The sequence below is a fragment of the Clytia hemisphaerica genome, unplaced genomic scaffold (assembly GCF_902728285.1).
Source record: "Clytia hemisphaerica strain Z4C2 unplaced genomic scaffold, Clytia hemisphaerica genome assembly, whole genome shotgun sequence".
NCBI classification, from domain to species: Eukaryota; Metazoa; Cnidaria; class Hydrozoa; order Leptothecata; family Clytiidae; genus Clytia; species Clytia hemisphaerica.
In genome coordinates this window covers 203,662-222,203 of record NW_027104188.1, presented here as the reverse complement: position 1 = coordinate 222,203, position 18,542 = coordinate 203,662, and the positions used below count along the sequence as shown (strand labels likewise).

The 18,542-nt window shown below is 35.6% G+C and overlaps 1 protein-coding gene across 1 annotated transcript; it reads left to right on the top strand.

Annotated features, from left to right (window-relative positions):
• Positions 1–896: 896 nt before the first annotated feature.
• LOC136814941 (ubiquitin carboxyl-terminal hydrolase 14-like) lies at positions 897–17,806 on the top strand. Its single transcript, XM_067071365.1, has 19 exons — positions 897–1,098; positions 11,261–11,406; positions 11,620–11,652; positions 11,798–11,902; positions 12,276–12,379; positions 12,594–12,655; positions 12,833–12,903; positions 13,199–13,261; positions 13,665–13,776; positions 14,134–14,152; positions 14,531–14,613; positions 14,798–14,829; positions 14,961–15,026; positions 15,385–15,477; positions 15,610–15,726; positions 16,118–16,199; positions 16,589–16,696; positions 16,901–16,975; positions 17,607–17,806. Exons 1-19 carry the CDS (start codon positions 1,083–1,085, stop codon positions 17,669–17,671), a joined length of 1,452 nt encoding a protein of 483 aa, XP_066927466.1. The 5' UTR covers positions 897–1,082; the 3' UTR covers positions 17,672–17,806.
• The last annotated feature ends 736 nt before the right edge of the window (positions 17,807–18,542 follow it).

Sequence of the window (18,542 nt, the reverse complement as noted above, 5' to 3'; positions counted from 1 at the left end):
CTTTTTCCCCAAATTTTCCAAAAAAAGGCACCCTACGAGGGACTGATTTTTCTATTTTGGTGTTTTTGCGACCCTAATTGGGACTCGTGGAGGTTAGAAAAGGTACCCTGACCAGCGGAGCATCCCTGTAACCCATCTTGCCCTAATAACCCAACCCCCCCCCCCCCGGGTGACATGGCTCTATGAAAAAGAAAATAAGCCTGAGAAAATGGAGGGTACTATCAAATAAATATTTTCAATATCAAAATACAAAATAATATGACAGTTAAAAATATAAAGTTATTCATGTCGAGGATACCAGGATGATTTGGTTAGCAGCAGTGCGAGGAAAAAACACGACGCAATAAGAGTTGAAACTGACAACTGACTGGAGACAAAACAGGGATACTATTACTAAACAAGTCTATTTTCTTCTGCCGAGAGTGCTCGACGATATCAGAGCTTGTTCAAACTAAAAGAAAGAGACACTATTATCAAATTTTAATATTACTTGGAGGGAAAGTTGAGTTTTTTTTTGCGTTTTATTTTTTTGAAGAATGACTGAATGAAGACACAGACAAAGTAATTTTTATTGCCTTGTCACTTTTAAGATGATTTCTAACAGCCTTACCAAACTCCAAAGTCAAACTTTTACAAAAAAGTCGCAGCTCTTATACATATACACAATAAATTTTATTTTTGGTGTCTAGAGTTTTTAAAGTGTTAAAATCACTTATGAAAATGATAAAAGACATTAAATACTTAAAAATCTCTAGTTTGGGAACTTGCCCTCGAAGAACTCAACCTTCGTCCACTTTCGATTTCGATCAAAATTTTTTTTGTTTTGATGTTTCAGGCAATGACTTTAGAGGTTTCGAAGAGATCTTTTTCTCCAGGGCGCGCGCGGCCAAAATTCTGTAATATATTTTCACAAGCCTCCATGCACGCTTTGCGTCACTATTAGAAATACTCGATTGCCGCGAAAAAGATCAGCATTTTTCTAAAAATCTTTTTTTTCTCTGAGTCTGACGTTACTTTTTTGAGGTCTACAACGAATCAAAAGATCACCACAAACGAAGACTTGAACCATCAAGGACTAAATTATGCCTTCCTTTACAGGTATGAAAACTATTTTCAAATTAACATGCATTTAAATTTGCTTTGGCTTGGGTTCATACAGACCTTATTTTAGTAGAAGGGCAGCAGGGAGGGGGCAGCGTCGTCCATGTGTCTGTGTGTTGCTGGCCAAAAAGAACACTTTTTCTTGTGTTTTTTTTTTAGATAGAAAGGCTGTTTTTACCAAAATTTTAGTGATTTTAAGAGGGGCAGCATCCGATGATCGGATGCTAAAAAAAGGGCATGAAAAATGTCCTGGTTACACGTCACGTGTGTGTGTTTGGTTTGGGAACGCGAAACACGATCCATGTCTAAACTTTTCAATATATCTCCAGAAATAACAGATTTTTTGAAATTCTGTAAAAAGGTCCAAGTTCCTGAATAGTTTTACTATGTTCTGTGAAAAAACATAACCATTCGTCAAATACTCATTCATCTAAGTCGCGCGGCTGAGGTCGAAAAACGTTTCATTTCGTGATACATCTTTTAGATTCCAAAAAAAACAACGGAAACTCGCAAATTAGTATGTGTAGATTACAAAATCAAAAAGTTTCCACGATATTATCGTGCAAGTAACGAGTAATTGGCGATTTTTTGCGTTTCCAGGCAAAATTGCAAGGCCTGGAAATTCATGATTTTTGGAGGGTCTTCAAATTAAAAAAAGACCTATATCACATGATAGAGCTCTTCAAACTGAGCAAAAAAGTCTATTACACCAAAGTCCCAACTTCTCTAGATCAAAATTTATTGGCCTATTTGTGGTAAAAAACTGATGGAAAACAGGGAATTTCCCCACAATCTGAATTAATCTATGCAAAATTAAACACCTTTTTTACCACAAATAGGCCCATAACTTTGATCTAGAGAAGTTGGGACCTTGGTGTAATACACTTTTTTGCTCAGTTTGAAGAGCTCTATCATGTGATATAGGTCTTTTTTTAATTTGAAGACCCTCCAAAAATCATGAATTTCCAGGCCTTGCAATTTTGCCTGGAAACGCAAAAAATCGCCAATTACTCGTTACTTGCACGATAATATCGTGGAAACTTTTTGATTTTGGAATCTACATAAACTAATTCGAGAGTTTCCATCGAAAAAAGTGGAATCTAAGAGGTGTATCACGAAAATCATTTTCTAGCCACTTTTTTCGACCTCAGCCGCGCGACTAATCTATTTAAAAAGATTGAAGACAAAAATTTGCTAAGAAAAATAAACCTTGAGCGAGCACAAAAAACGCGCTCTTAAACACTTTTTTCCACAGAAAAACAAATATCTTTTATAGACTTACCTTCCCCAAACATTGAAGAAGCCTCTACTAATTAAAGTAAATGAGATAATAAGATAAGATAAAACCTTAAAATCAACCAGAATTTACAACATTTCATCCAAAGTAAAAGACGTGCTTTTCTCACCGCCATCTTGTTTTAGAATGAGAATTATTATCGATTCCAGTTCCCACGGTCTTTTTTCATCCAATCAGATTGCGCGATTTCACTTTCGCTTTCTCTAGTCCAATAAGACTGCGGGATTTGAGTCATGTGACATCTCTATTGAAAAACCCGCGCGGAATTAAATAAAATACAGGGGGGGTCACACTACTGTCATTTCCCAAAACTCCAAGGTTTTAGAAGAGAACAAGATACTAAAGAAATCGGTACAAAGGCTAGAAAATAAGCTAGAAATTACTGCTACTACCAATAACAAACTTACTCAACAGCTAAAGGAGATGGAACTAGCAATCAGAGATATTCCAAGGGTTATCGAAAACTAACCAGCTTTGCACCGTGAATCTTTTGCTTCCAAAGTAGCTACCAGCAACAGCCTACCACCTCCTCGCTTCCCAGCACCACTCAACAACAATACCCACCAGTTCATACCCTCACTCCTCCAACCACAAAGCCTAACGAAAAAGCAACGACCCACCATATCATCTCTACAGCCTCAATTCAAACCGCAACGCGAGAATGATGAAAACCCCGGTCACCCTTATCATCACCCTAAACAACCAGTCTATGGAAACCGTTCATCCCAACATGGCATCACCGGTCAGACCAAACCATTATCACTGTTCATTGGTGGCTTCCACCCAAACCTCTCCATTAATCAAATGAAATCATACATTAAAAATGATATCCAGATCAAAGTCCTTAGAATTAGAATCAAACAAAATCAACAACTACAATCAGTCTATCAGGGTGGTTATCCCTTCAAAGGACAAAATCAGAGCCTTCAATGCTTCCACTTGGAGTGCAGGACTTGTATTTAAACCACCGAACAAGATCACGTAATCATCCCGGCAACAACTCGAACAATTCAGGCAACACGATCGACACAGGCTACTATCAACCTCTCATCAACCACTATGACTCAGACTTTTAAAATGGAGGTAATCGTAACACTTAACTGTAATGGCCTCAAATTTGTTTATGTAAAGGAACTGATTAAAAACCATGAATGTATTTATTTAACAGAGACTTGGATTCAAAAATCAGAAAGTTATATTTTTTCAGAATTTGAAAAGGAATTTTTTATTGTACTAGTATTTTGCAAAAAGGCGCCATTCAGGCCGTCCGTTTGGAGGCACCGCTTTTCTACTGAAACGCAGTTCATTTTCACAGTCTGATGTCATTATACAGGTGGATCATATCACTATTATTAAAACAACTTTACAAAACACCAAGCTTATATTAACTGGAGTCTACCTACCCTCTAGTAGGGGGAAATTTGTAAAATCGCTCGATTTTTGTAGTCAAAGCACTTGTTATACATTTTTGGAAAGCTAAGGGGTAGGGGAATCAAAATAACGTGGGTGCCAATTTTGTTTCGGACACTTTGGTGTGATTTTCGGATATTAATCCTTAAAAACAGTGTTTTTCAGTGTTTTTCAGCCAGAAACAGCTGTTTTGTCCAGTTTTAGCGCTTTCGGAAGCTCAATATCTCGAGTTAGGTACTGAAATCACCTATACTCGCAATATATCACTAATTTTAATTTTTTGAGAGCTTTCCAAAAATATATAACAGGTCTCCGTCTTCTCAAGCTGAAATTTTCATTATTTTTTCACCCTATGATTTTTGCCCGAGACCGTCGTATTTGTCCGAAAATCACACCAAAGTGTCCGAAACAAAATTGGCACCCAAGTTATTTTGTTTCCCCTACCCCTTAGCTTTACAAAAATGTATAACAAGTGCTTTGACTAAAAAAATCGAGCGACCTAAAAAAAAAAAGGAACAAATTTCCCCCTACTACTCCTCACAGGGCTCCCACAGCTCCTCAAATCTCCTTAATTCTCCTTAAATTTCAAATGTCTCCTCAATTCTCCTCAAATCTCCTACTTTTTCTAGAATTTCTCCAATATTTTCTTCAAATCTCCTCAAATTAAATTTGACCAAAAATAAAAAACATTCAACGTAGTATCGCTGGCCCTCTAGATGTTTCGAAAATTGATTTTCAAAAATAAAATGCAAAATTTTTTGCTTGTTTCGCTTGCACATTTCTTTACTCTAATATCATGTTTCCATTTCCTCATTGCTTTTCAATAACTTGAAATCAGTGGCGTTCTGGTAAGGACAGGGGGCCATGACCCCCCAACAGAGATTTTTTAAGGGGGCGAAATCAATTACAAAGTACAAGTTTAGAAACTCTGGGGGTGGGGTGGGGTTGCCACTTAAGAAAATTAAGGGTGTTATTTCAAAAATAGACTATTGCCGCTAATGGTTCATGCTGTTATAACATGTCTACATTTAAAAAATTTTTCAAGTTTTTGTAGTTTTACACTTAGCAGGGCTCGAAATAAAGGTCGGACATCGGACATTGTCCGACCCAATTGCTGAAATGTCCGACCCAAATCTATTCTAGTCGGACATCATGTCCGACCCAATTACTTTCGGTGCCTTCAAAAAATTTGTCAGATGCGTTGTGATATTTCCAAAAGAAATTGTAATTTACATAGAATTAGTAACTTCTTTTAGTCCAGGGAAAGTGTGCTAAAAATGAAAACAATTGTGCGTTTTTGACTAGAAAGCATGAAATTTGGTACAGTGGTACCTTAGGGGGTAAGAAACATTTTAAGCCTCTGACCCACTTCCGGAACACCTGTTTGTGTATTTTACAGACCAGAATGCCTCCCAGGAAAGACAAAAAAATTTTATCTTCAAAGCATGTCATATGATATATCGTTGGAAAGTTTTTCTCACACTGATTCTAAAAAACATCACAACATATATCTGAAAATGGACTGGGTCCGAGTTATGAGCTATGGAAGTAATTTACAGACCAGTCTGCATGCTGGAAAAAAAATTTTATTTTTGTTCCAAAACATGTCATATCATATACTGTTGGAAAGGTTTTTTCATACTGATTCTAAAAATCATCATGATATGTATCTGAAAATGGACTAGGTCCGAGTTATGGGCCAGGAACCATTCTGGTCTGTAAAATACTCCCATGGCCTATAACTCGGACCCAGTCCATTTTGAGATGAATGTTGTGATGTTTTTTAGAATCAGTGTAAAAATACCTTTCCAACGGTATATGATATGCCATGTTTTGGAGATAAAAATATTTTTTGTATGCCCGGGAGCCGTTCTGGTCTGTAAATTACTCCTATGGCTTATTTCACGGACCCAGTCCATTTTGAGATACATATCATGATGATTTTTAGAATCAGTATGAAAAAGCCTTTCCAACGGTATATGATATGACATGTTTTGGAACAAAAATTAAAAAATTTTTCTGGCATGCAGACTGGTCTGTAAATTACTTCCGTAGCTCATAACTCGGACCCAGTCCATTTTCATTCAGATATATGTTGTGATGTTTTTTAGAATCAGTGTGAGAAAACCTTTCCAACGATATATCATATGACATGCTTTGAAGATAAAAAAATTTTTTCTTGCCTGGGAGGCATTCTGGTCTGTAAAATACACAAACAGGTGTTTCGGAAGTGGGTCAGAGGCTTAAAATGTTTCTTACCCCCTAAGGTACCACTGTACCAAATTTCATGCTTTCTAGTCAAAAACGCACAATTGATGCACACTTTCCCTGGACTATTTATTTACACACAAAAACTCTCAAATTTTCGATCATTAGTGTTAGATATTCATTTTGTGTGATGCTTTTTCTCAACAAATGAAAGCATGCTTCAAGTAAAAATCATGGGCTTCCGACCATTAATTGGCATTTGTTTAGCTTCTTCGTGATCAATGTGAAATTCTATCAGAAGCTTGTATTAGACTTGAAGTATACCCCACATAAAAATCAATCGGACATGTCCGACCCATTTTACTTTAAAAGCCTTAGGACATGTCCGACCCAAATCAATTTTTGATCGGACAATGTGTCCGACCATGAGCCCTGCTTAGAGCCATTGCTCCCCTCTAAGGACAATTACCTAGCCCCCCCCAAAAAAAGGAGACTTTGGTAAACCTTCCTTTGTTTAATTCGTAAAAAGCATATTTTTACAATAAAGGAGACAATCTCAAAAGATTTTTGTGCTTCTTTAAAGGTCATTTTCAGGAAGAGCCACGCCCCTATGGCATTTGTGGATCATGCCGATGTAAAACATTATCAATTTTTTATTGAACAGTGCAGTGTTGCTTTTTTAACAACAAAAAGTATCATTTTTTAACTTGAAAAGAAAATCTCCTCAATTTTTCTAAAAATATATGAAAAACTCCTCAAATTTTTACAGAAATCTCCTCAAAAAAGTGAAAAATCCTCCTTAATTCTCCTCAATTCTCCTTAAATTTGAAATTTTGAAAGCTGTGGGAACCCTGTCTCAGGCTCAGACAATTATATTGAGAACTATAAGATTCAACTTGCTACTATCCAGGGTATTCATCGTCAATTTTCCACAACATGCGAATCCATAATTATCGGAGACTTTCAATGCTGTCCTACCATTCCCAACACAAGACGTCACTCACAGCCCAACACCCTCTCCCCTATTCTGACAGAATTCATCCAAGGTAACGAACTCATACCCGTTGATATGACCATCGGTTCAGGCCCCTGCTACACTTACCACCACCTTAGTATGGAGGACTCCTCATATATCGACCATGTTCTTATACCTACCGATCCTTTAGACATAGTTGAAACTTCATCAGTATTATCTCTGCATCCATGTAATACAGGCAATCACTTACCGGTAACAATATCATTGAAAACATCATGTCTTCAAGCCAACCCGAAAACACAACCATCACAAAATACACCCACAAGGGTACCTAAATTCATGTGGAAAAACAGCTTGTTCATCGAAAAGTATAAAGAGAAAGTCAAAGAACACCTTACCAACTCTTATAACTCAACAATTGAGACTGAGATGAAGGACTTCTATGATATTCTGAAATATTCTGCCTATGAAAGTTTTATAGAACTAGAGCAGAAAAACCATAAAATAACTCCTAAAACATGGAATGGAACATGGTGGAACAGTGATCTCTCCAAGACCAGAAAACTTGTGCAACAAATGTTCAACATATGGAAGTCTGAGGGATTTCCAAGAGAGGTGGCTAATGATAAATCATTTCGATGGAAGTTGTTGGAATGTTTACAAGGCTCTTGACAGAAAATCGTTTGTTTTATTGTCAATGATGACAGTGCCGTTATTAATTTTGTTAGATCTGACATATTGATATTTTTAAGTACACTTTATAGTTTTGATTCCTATTGAAGAATCATATTCTGGTTTTCATGTTATTAGATGCTGTTTTAGAGCTTTAGAGCGAGCCTGCCTGTCAGATCGAGAAATTGAAAAACTATTCAACAAAATAGAACCCTGACCAGCGACATGTCCCCCATACCCAATTTTGCCAAAGCAGTTAGTGGAAGTACCTCAATTTTAAGCATGTTCAAAGTTCACAATTAATGAATTTCTTTTTATTACGGAAACCAAACAAGTGAGAGCAAGTCATAAAACTAAAAGTCAGCGCTCCGTGGTTGTGACGTAGTTTACAAAGTTGTTAAGATAAAATGACATACTTTTTAACAACTTTTTTCTACGTCATTTTTTTAAGCCTCTTTGTAGGAGAATGTGTCTTACTATAAGGGATTTTATAACACTTCATAGCAGATTAAAAAGAAAAACAATCAGAAAACGAAAGCTTCTTGTTTTTTATTTTCACATTTAGTGGGAAGAATAAAATTTTCAGAAGATGCTTTATTCGATATGAGGATTTCCATTTCCTTAAAATCGCGATTCCCCTCGGTGGGGACATAGTTTGCACCCCCCTTTTTAATAGGGGGGGATGCCAACTTTCTGGAGGGCCTTTGTAGGGGGGGTACCGAGATTGCCGAAAAAACTAGGGGGGATGGGAATGTAGGGGGGGGGATCGAATAAAAAAGGGGGGACCTGAAGAACTTTCAACAGAACACACACATTTTAGATTAGATTTTAAAATGATCAAGATTAATGAAAAACGCTAGTTATATTCTGTCATTGTTGGCTCGTGACTATAATACTTCATACTCTTTCTTGTTGATAATTTTGCTGGTAGGTGGGAAAGCGAGTTTCCTTTGAAACGGATTTTCTGTAAAAAAAAAGGGGGGGTAAGATTTCATTACAAAAGGGGGGGATGGGTATATAGGGGGGGATGAAATAAACCTAGGGGGGTTCATACCCCTCTGCAAACTATGTGGGGAAACGTAGCTATGGGTAATTCCTCTGTTATTTTGCTATTTTCTTTTGTTCTATGTGGTGTAAAAAAACGCTTCAAAAATCGAAGTACTTCCATTAACTACAAAGTTTGTGCCCCCCGGGTTTATCGAATAAGAACTAACAGTTTTAAGCTTTAATTCCTATATCAGGATTAGAAACTAGGCTAGTCTTACCGTGCAGTTAGTGGAAGTACTTCAATTTGTGAAGTGTTTTTACATCACACAGAACAAAAGAAAATAGCAAAAGAACAAAGGAATTACCCATAGCCACCATTTCGCAACCATGGGGAATTGTGATTTTACGGAAATGGGAATCCTCATATCAAGTGAAGCATCTTCTGGCTATGCAAGTTTCCCTCCACTGATGCAAGTTACCCAACTTCACGGTACCTCTTTTATCTTTCCCCTTACTACAACAATGCAATGCTGACAAGTTGACACAACACATTGACAAGTAATCCCTGTGAGAGAAGTTTATATCAAAATCTGCAACAAAAACAAGTGGTCTCTTCTACTGATTGCTTCCCAGCGCTCCTTTGCAGCTGTTTATCAAATTTCCACCAATGAGATTGCCGTATTTCACACGGCCCTTCTTTTTGCCACCCGTGGCAACATCATATTGTTTTCATGGTTTCAGCCCCCACCCAGAAATCTGAAGGACACCTTGGCCAGGTTAGTAAAAGGGGGCTAATGTTTTGCAATTCTTTGGGGTTACCTGTCTTGATGGAGGCTCTGGGGGCTGGTTATATTTTCCAAATCGAATATTTCAAAATATTTCAAATTATTGATTTTTTTTACCCCAGCACCTAGTTTCCCATCCAATTTTTCTTTCGTTTCCCATCACGCCATCTTTTGCTATATTTTTCTAATGTGATTGTGTTGATTTACAGCCGCCATCTTTTTAGCATAGCAACAAAGATCATTAAGATTTTAGGAATGACAAAAGAACAAAAAGTGTCAATTCAAAAAAATTATTGGCTGAATAGGGGTACCTAACTCAAAGCAATTTCTCAAGAGGACCTAACTCGTTGGGGGCACCATGCTTCAATGGGGGGCACCTTAAAAGTGGGCTGAAACCATGGTTTTCTCATCACAGCAGTTACCTAGGAACAAGATAAATTACAGTTAGTCACACTAGCATCCCGCCAAAATGCGTATCAAAGATTCATGCTGCAAACGCTGCAAAAGCGCTATATTGTTTGCTTGACTTGCAAGCAAAAAAATGTGCCGCAAGACTTCTAAAGTGATTCATGAAAAAATAATCCAGCGCTTTTTTTTTTAAAGAAATTAACAAAACTATGAAAAATTACCTAAATTTGAGCCATAGATGAAAACATTTGTGAGCCAACCTTGAAAACTAATTCGAAAAAAACTTCCCAAGAAAAAGATCTACAGGGGAGACGGAACCCACCTAGATCCGCTCACCGCCGGATAGACTATTTCCCCATTTACATGTACGGAACTATTTTTTCTTTGGCACGTAGTCAAGACCTAACAAATCAAAGCGCTGTCTTGGGAATTTAATGACAAAATATGTTTTAGCAATCAGTCATTTTGTTTCATTTCAAGTTTTAATTATTTAGTTGGGATCTTGAACTTGATTCAGGTAACTCTCATCCTTGTTGTTGCAAATACATCCTGTAGATGACTGATGTTGTTTTCTGAAAGCTTGAGCCCTAGTTTGACTAACTGAATTATCTTGTTTGTATTGGCTGAGGGAAAGTAATGTATGTGCCACATGTGTAGAGTAATTTTTTATTCAATGGCAGTCAGGGATATCCTTGCCAATTTCATGGGGTTTTATTCAGTCACAAATAAAACCCCATGAAATTGGCAAGGATATCCTTGATGCCATTGAACAGTTCCATGAAGATGGAGTACACACACCAAAAACTATTTAAACCCTGTTTTGATCTTCAAGGTCAAGCACAACACATCACTATTTAAAGCTGTTTAAAGTCGTGTTTTGCCGTTGTGAATTAGAGGGTTTCGATTTTTTTAATTTGAAATAATGGCGCCATTTTCTCATGCAATTCCCAGGACAATAATTTGCTGTCAGCTGGAACAAGGGTTATACTTATATCTTTACTGGTGATCTCTTAGCATGACTTTATGTTTAATGTTATGATTTCTTGACAGGGCTTGACCTAAGAGATGAGAGGATGTAATTATTTTTGGTATTCAAGAACCAATTATAGTTGTCTTTATGACACATGATTTGCTGTTCAATCACATTCGATTGTATTTAATTATGTTTGATATTCTCAGTCAATTACTACTATTATGCACTTTTTCGACCCTTTTAAGAATACTTTGCAGTTTTAGTTATCAATCAACAGAGAACCAATCAAACATGATTGACTACAATTGTTTTGGGTAAGGTTCCTTCCCAGACTAAAAAAGGAAAAGAAATGTTTAAAAATCAAATAGTGAACTTTACCTAAGTAGAACACCTTAAAAGTTATGTGACCTTTTATAACTGTATGCTTTTTTTCTTCATTTTAGTGAATGTCAAATGGGGAAAGCAAAAGTTTGAAAGCGTTGAACTGAATACAGATGAAGCACCAGAAGTCTTTCATGCACAAATGTTTGCACTCTCAGGAGTTCCACCTGAAAGACAAAAAATTATGGCTAAAGGAAAAGCCTTAAAAGTTAGTCAGAAATGCTATGATGTCCTGCTGTTTGTGTAAAATTTTCTAAAATAACTTTTGAAGCTAATCTCTAAACATTTACAATTTTCATGAAAAAGATTGACTTTGCCATAATTTCTCTAAATAGATATAAGCATCTGTCCATAAATAGGATCTAAAGGCAGGTAAACTTATCTGTAATTTTAGATTTTTTATTTATTACAATCTTTTTAGCCAAACACTTGGGATGGATTTGCTTTAAAGAATGTAAGTGTTATTTTGTCACTTGTAAATGATTGTCACATTTTATGCATTTGATGTCTCTTGTCTCATGAACCTGGCAGCTGAATCTGTAAAAACCTAACAAAAGATCATGCTGCAACCTTATGAATAATTTTTTGTTTGACTACAGGGTATGATGCTATTGATGATGGGGAGTGCTGATGCTTTACCAGAAGCTCCAAAAACAAAAACACAGTTTATAGAAGATATGTCTGATGCCCAAGTAGCAAAAGCAGTATGTTTCATTAAAAATACATAACTTTAACTTTGCTATATATTATATTGATGAGTTTCAGTGCCATCTCCCTTAACATCTAATCAAGTATATTTTTAAATAAATCGGTCTTTGTTTTGTGGTAATCTTTCGCAAAAAAAAAATGATTTCCAGCACTAATCAATTCTTTTTCAGGGCAGACTTCAACTTCTTGTAGAATAACACTGTAACTAACAAAACAAAAAAAATGATATAAAAACCATTTTGAAATTTATGCATTTTGTTGCTACGCTGCAAAGAGGACATATGTGCAAATTTAGGTAGAAATCTTTTTACAGCCTAGAGAACAATTTAACTTTACCCAATCAAAATTAACTACTAATGTCTTTTCTAGACCAACCTTCCCACGGGATTGAATAACCTTGGAAATACCTGCTATATGAACGCTACCATTCAATGTCTGAAGACAGTTCCTGAACTTGTTGACGGACTCAAAAGGTATTTTCCCTTAGATTGATTATTTTCATCCTGTGATTGACTTTTTTGATACACATGTGATATTATTTTGCGCCTTTTTTCATCTGATTCTACTGCGTGTAAGATTTTTGACTCCTAATTGCATATCATATCATCCATTTGCTAGAACAACCCTGGCGTCCAAATTAATGTTGACTCTGTACATGACTAATGGGCGTCTGTTTTTTTCTTGTAGTTATTCTGGTCAAATAAGCATTGGAGGTGTCTTGTCGGATACAGCCTCAGCTATCACAACATGTACGTAAGATAAGGGAAAGAAAGAGTTCCCAATAGATTGTACTTCTTCAACAGGAAAAGAGTTATCAAAATTGTAGTAGTAGTAGTAGTAGTAGACAGATTCAGTCTCACCTATTCCAATGTTGCTTTTTAATAACAAAAAAGTTGATATAATTTCTCATCTTTCATTAATTTTAGCACTCAGAGATTTATACAGCTCTTTGGACAGATCGAACACGGATTCCCTCCCACCTATTATGTTCTTACAGGTATTTATGAGTTTGAAAAGAGAGAAGCGAATTGAACACTCCGAATTATTTGGAATGGGCCCCATCCCCGGATAGCTACCTACCCTAGGATAGGGAAATTACCACGCTTACCAGACACTGCTAGATGACGATACTCGAACTACACGGGAGGACATACATCTTCGCAGGTGTTGAACCTATGAGTAGTGCCACCACATTCAATTGCCAAGTGAATCATAGCACCGAGTGAGACTCTTTTTTTAAGCATCTAATTTGTTTTTACTGGAATGATAGCTTTCATTGTTGTCTTTTTCAGGTCTTGCACACTGCTTTCCCTCATTTTGCAGAAAAGACGGAGCAAGGTGTATATCAACAGCAGGTAAGTATACTTTAATCAGATTAAGTTTCGCAATATTAAATTTCGTGAATAAGCCTGAAAACAGCTGAAAAAATAGCCATTTTTTGCCACAAATGGAAACTTTGGACTGGTTTCTCTGTCGAAAATGCAATTTGAAAAATTTTGTAGTGGATTAATTGTGTGAGTTGGGAATCTCATGTGTTTTCGCGAGTTTTAATTTCGTGAAAATGGCAAAAACTCGCGAAATCACGAAATTTAATCTCACGAAAGTTAATTCGATTAAAGTAGTTTTTTTTTTTTTTGGAGCTTGAAATTCTTAAGTAATGACCTCTAACAAGTTCCATATTATTGTTAACATAAATTTGGATAAATAAGAATTAATAAGTTAACAATTTTTATGTTTTACTTTTTCTGTGAAATCAAGGATGCAAATGAGTGTTGGACACAAATGGTTCGAATGCTTCAACAAAAGTTACCTGGAAAATCAAATAACGACACAGCATCTTCTTCTGGATCACTCATCGATCAATACTTTGGTTTGCTCACTTTTCATTTTCATAAATTCAGATGAAATTTATAGATCCCAAAAATTTATAGATCCTCATTGAAATCATCTATTTCTATGAAAACATGAAAATGGAAGTTCTATCTTTGTTACCGAGCACTCTTTGTGTTGATTTGTCCACCAAACAAATAATGATATAGATCCTCATTAATAATACAGACAAGTTCCGCACCTGTTGGTCAACTAGCTTAAATTCATCAAGTTCATCAGGTTCTATTTATCTACGCTTTTTTTAACAATGAATGCAGCAACCTAAACATGATAATGATATGATAATTTTTTTAGTAATTTGAATACATATTAATCTTCTTTTATTTTGATTTTGTAGGCGTTGAATACAAAACAAGGTTTGTTAACGAATTCTCCTTAAAGCTAATGATCAGAATAGGGACATTAGTCAGTAGGGTGTGGTGTATTTATTCTCTTCTGTATTCCCACATGCGTGTCCTATTACAGTGGAATAAGCTGAAGTTTTTTTAAATCTCAAATTACGTGACCATTCTACATAATGTTGATTATGATAATTGATAATCGATCATAAACCTTCAAAACTGCCCGATCAGTAACCTAAAGGCTTGGCTTCGTGGTACTTAAGCTGTTCCGAAGATCTATTTTCACCCTAGTTCTACTGTTCCGAATTTCTGTACAAACACAATTTGTCCAGATTATTTGGAAGGAATGTATAATACATTTTGTAACTCTAAACCCTCTCACATCGTTTTCAGTATGAAATGTGACGAATCGGAAGATGAACCAGAGACTACTTCAACTGAACGTCTTTACCAATTAAGTTGTTTCATCAACCAAGGTCAGTTAGATCTTCCATTGCGTGGTAGAAATTCCAAAGTATGCAAAACGGTTGGCTGTCAAGTTAACGCGTGATAATCCAGTCCTACATGTATTGATTTCTCTAAGTATTATTTTTAAACACAGCATATTTTGCAATATACCTTAAATACGATTTATTGAAATCTTCTTTTTGTTCCTTTTAGACGTAAAATATTTGCACACGGGACTTCGAAATGTAAGTAAAGTTATTATGTTAAATGTTACCCGCCTAGATTAACGAAGTTTTTTTATTGTTTTCAAGATATTTGCCTTGATGACCAAAAGGCTGCAAATTGCAAAATAATGTTTTCTCTATTATTATTCCAGCGATTAAAAGAGAATATCACAAAAGCTTCACCTTCACTCGGACGTGATGCATCTTATACAAAATCTGTAAGTCTTTAAATATTTTTCTTTTCTTTGCCACCAGCCCAAGGACTCACCTCTAGATTTTTAAGTCGTCTAAGCTTTAATTATGATATGATTTTGCTATAATTGTAGTAGTGCTGTTGTTATAGAACATGTCAACATGTCAACTCGATACTCTCTGAAATTAATTCTTTTGTAAACTACAATGCCTTATACTGGGCGAACCCATGTCATGTGTGATAAGGGGTGTGGAACCTCAAGAAACCTGTCTGTAACTGTACACTGTTCGGGGACGTGCCCTACCCAGATGCCATAAAACTTTTGCATAATGATGAGATAAACAATATCTAGACCGCTCAATACAGTATGAGTTCTTGTTCAGTCTTTAATAGATCGGCTACCAGCTTACTTGACTGTTCAATTCGTCCGATTTTATTATAAAGAAAAAGAAAACGTCAATGCCAAAGTATTGAAGGTATGTACCGAAGCTATATTTTTGAAAAAAAATTTTTCCATGTAATTCAAGTTGAATTTGATAGAATAATGTTTCACAAAAATGTTACTGTTATGGAAAGCTTATTATCTAAACATTTGTATAATCTTTCAGGATGTCAAATTCCCAATGACTTTGGATGTGTTCGATCTATGTTCATCAGATCTGCAAAATAAACTTCAACCCATGCGAGATCGTTTCAAGGCAGAAGACGAAAAGAACGTCCTCAAAGTATGCGAGACTGAAAAGCATTCTTTTTAAGGACTAGCTCTATTACATCATTGTGTCACAGACCCGGTGGAAAAATATGCTTCATTCTAATCCGGACTTAGAAAGTCACTATATTTTAGCTGCAAACAATAGCATTCAAATCATCTTCCATTAGAAATATGCGATTTCCTCTCCATAAATTTTTGTATAAGTTTTTTGTGTGCTCACAACAATACCATACCTTGCTTTGGCCAAGTAGGGCATTTGAAAATAATTTTTTGTCAAAAATTTCTTACTTGTATATTATCTTACTTGTCTTACTTAGTATCGCCATGTAAATAATAGAGTAAATTATTGTTAACTCTTTTCATCATTTTGATTCGAATGCTATTTATTGTTTTTCTTCTCTCAGAAAGTGGAAGCAGCGAAAGCAGGAGGCAAGCCAATGGAGGTGGACGAGAAGAAAAAAGAAATCCCTTATTCCTTCACTGAAGGTTTGTTCGGATCTTCCTTTTCGGACAAACCTCGGAGGTCCTTTAAATTAACCTTTGTTCTTTGTTCGTCTTTTATCAGCTTTTCTCAGGATTGGTCCATTAGTTTTTAGTGACGCAAAATGACAGTACCCAAGAGTCCGATATTATATTTATATCATGATTGGAAAGAGCTATGAACTTGTTACACTGTTTTAGTCTCGTTTCTTACTATTGTCGCCATTCTTTCCTATTTTCTTTTTACATCAATCTTCAGGTAGGTAAATTCAGCAAGTAGCTGAAGTTAACAATGTTAATTCTACCTTTTTCATTTTACAGTATATAACTTTATAAATTTCTTTCTTTTGTGCATTTCGAGGGTGAATCTTATTGTTTTTTTTTTCAATTATCAGACGTTGGTAGCAACAACAGTGGATATTACGAATTAAAAGCAGTACTCACACACAAAGGTCGTTCATCCACATCTGGTCATTACGTCGGATGGGTCCGCATCGGTGGAGGTGAGGGTTTCCTTTAATGACCTTATCATTCGTAAAAGGCTTTTGCTATACCCTATCTAAGTTTTTTAAATTAAAAAGTTGTTAAAAATTTCGTAAGAGCCCTTATATAACTATGGTTTCATGTGACTTTGCACCAATTACAAATTAAGTAGAAAACTAAAATAAGGGCGTCTTCTAAACTCTTTGAAAAAACTTTCGTCATAGATAAATGGGTGAAGTGCGACGATGACACAGTATCACCAATACTTGAGGCTGACGTCCTCAAACTTTCTGGTGGAGGTAATGCCATTTTCTTTTATTTTTCTTTTTTCTTAATTAACACGCAGTGAAATTTTATTACTTTTTCATTTCATACTTATGTACACGTTGTTTGTAGGGTATTCCATTGCTTTTATTTCGAATTGGTTTTCATTCGTTTCAAGTCGGATTTTGATAGCACAGTCAAAACGGCCTGGCATAAACATCTTTCATATTTCAAATTAGTAAGCTACTCAGTGTCGAATTTACGATACGATACGATATGATATGTGATCTAGTGTTAAATTTCTTTTTTTTGTTGATCGCTTATCCCACTTCATTTTGACGCTATGACCTCGTTTCAAATCAGAATTTAGTACAAAAATGCTTTAGAAGATAATCAAGTTCCTAGAGATGATCTAATACTTTCAGCATTGTGAATCTAAATATCAAAATATATCTATTGTAGAAGTAGAGTACCTAAGGATTAAAAAACTTACCATTCTGCTGAAATTCTGGGAAAAAAAGCTGCAAAAGTCCTAATTTTTTGCACTTACTTTCTGGTTTCGTTTCTTTAATCCTTGCTTTCTCTTACTTTTTCCTACTTTTGATATCTCGCAGGCTTGATTTTAAGTAGCAGAATATATTTTGCAACAAATTATTTCCTTTTAAGGTGATTGGCATTGTGCTTATGTTCTGCTTTACGGACCAAAGGTGTTGAAAGTTGACGAAGAATAAATTGGATTTGAGGATGATTCTCAAGAACCCAACACGCAAAGGGAAGTTAGAATTTTTTTTGATGTTTTTTTTAGTTTTTTGTTTGTTTTGTGTATGAATTTGCTAAATATGAAATTTCACTTTACGATAGTTCAATTACCTGATTCAAGTTTTTTTTTCCTGGGTGGGAGTGACAAAATTTAGAAGAAGTGGTCATTTTCCTAATAGATCATCTTACTGCATCTTATCGGAGTTTTTTGATTTTTCTACTCCGATAAGGTATATTATTTCCTTGGTTCTGAGTAATTATATTTCCTGATTTAATTTTGAAAAACTTTCAAATTTGTTACCGTTAAATAATTAGCTCTTCCATATCATGCTGAACAGAAATTGATTACTGGAAGGGTTGTTCTAAATTATTCTTCATTTTTGTTTATCGAAGAAAAGCATACTTTAGTTTTGTAAACAGAAAAGAAAACACTCTTCAGTTCATCGTTATTTTCACATCAGGCAAACTACTTTAATATTTCCTTCTTTGAATTTCACAGCTTGTTTACATTCGGAAGAGAGCGGACCTCTTAGTGCAATATGTTAACTTTTTTTGATATTGAGGGATATATTCTTTCTTGTAATTTTCCCCAACATGTCATAAACGTGTACCTCGAATAAACACCCAGGGTGGGGGCGTTTATTTGATGGGGTCTAGATTGAGGGTCAGTTTAATGACCAATTTTTGAGTTGTTTTGCTCTTTCATCACTGTTCACTTTAGAGATGTATAAATACAGGTCTTGAAAAATCAGTGTGAATACTAGCTACTTGTTTCAAATAAACGCCCCTCCTACAAGAGAGGCATTTACTAGTTTATTCAAGGGTGTTAAACAATGGGGCGTT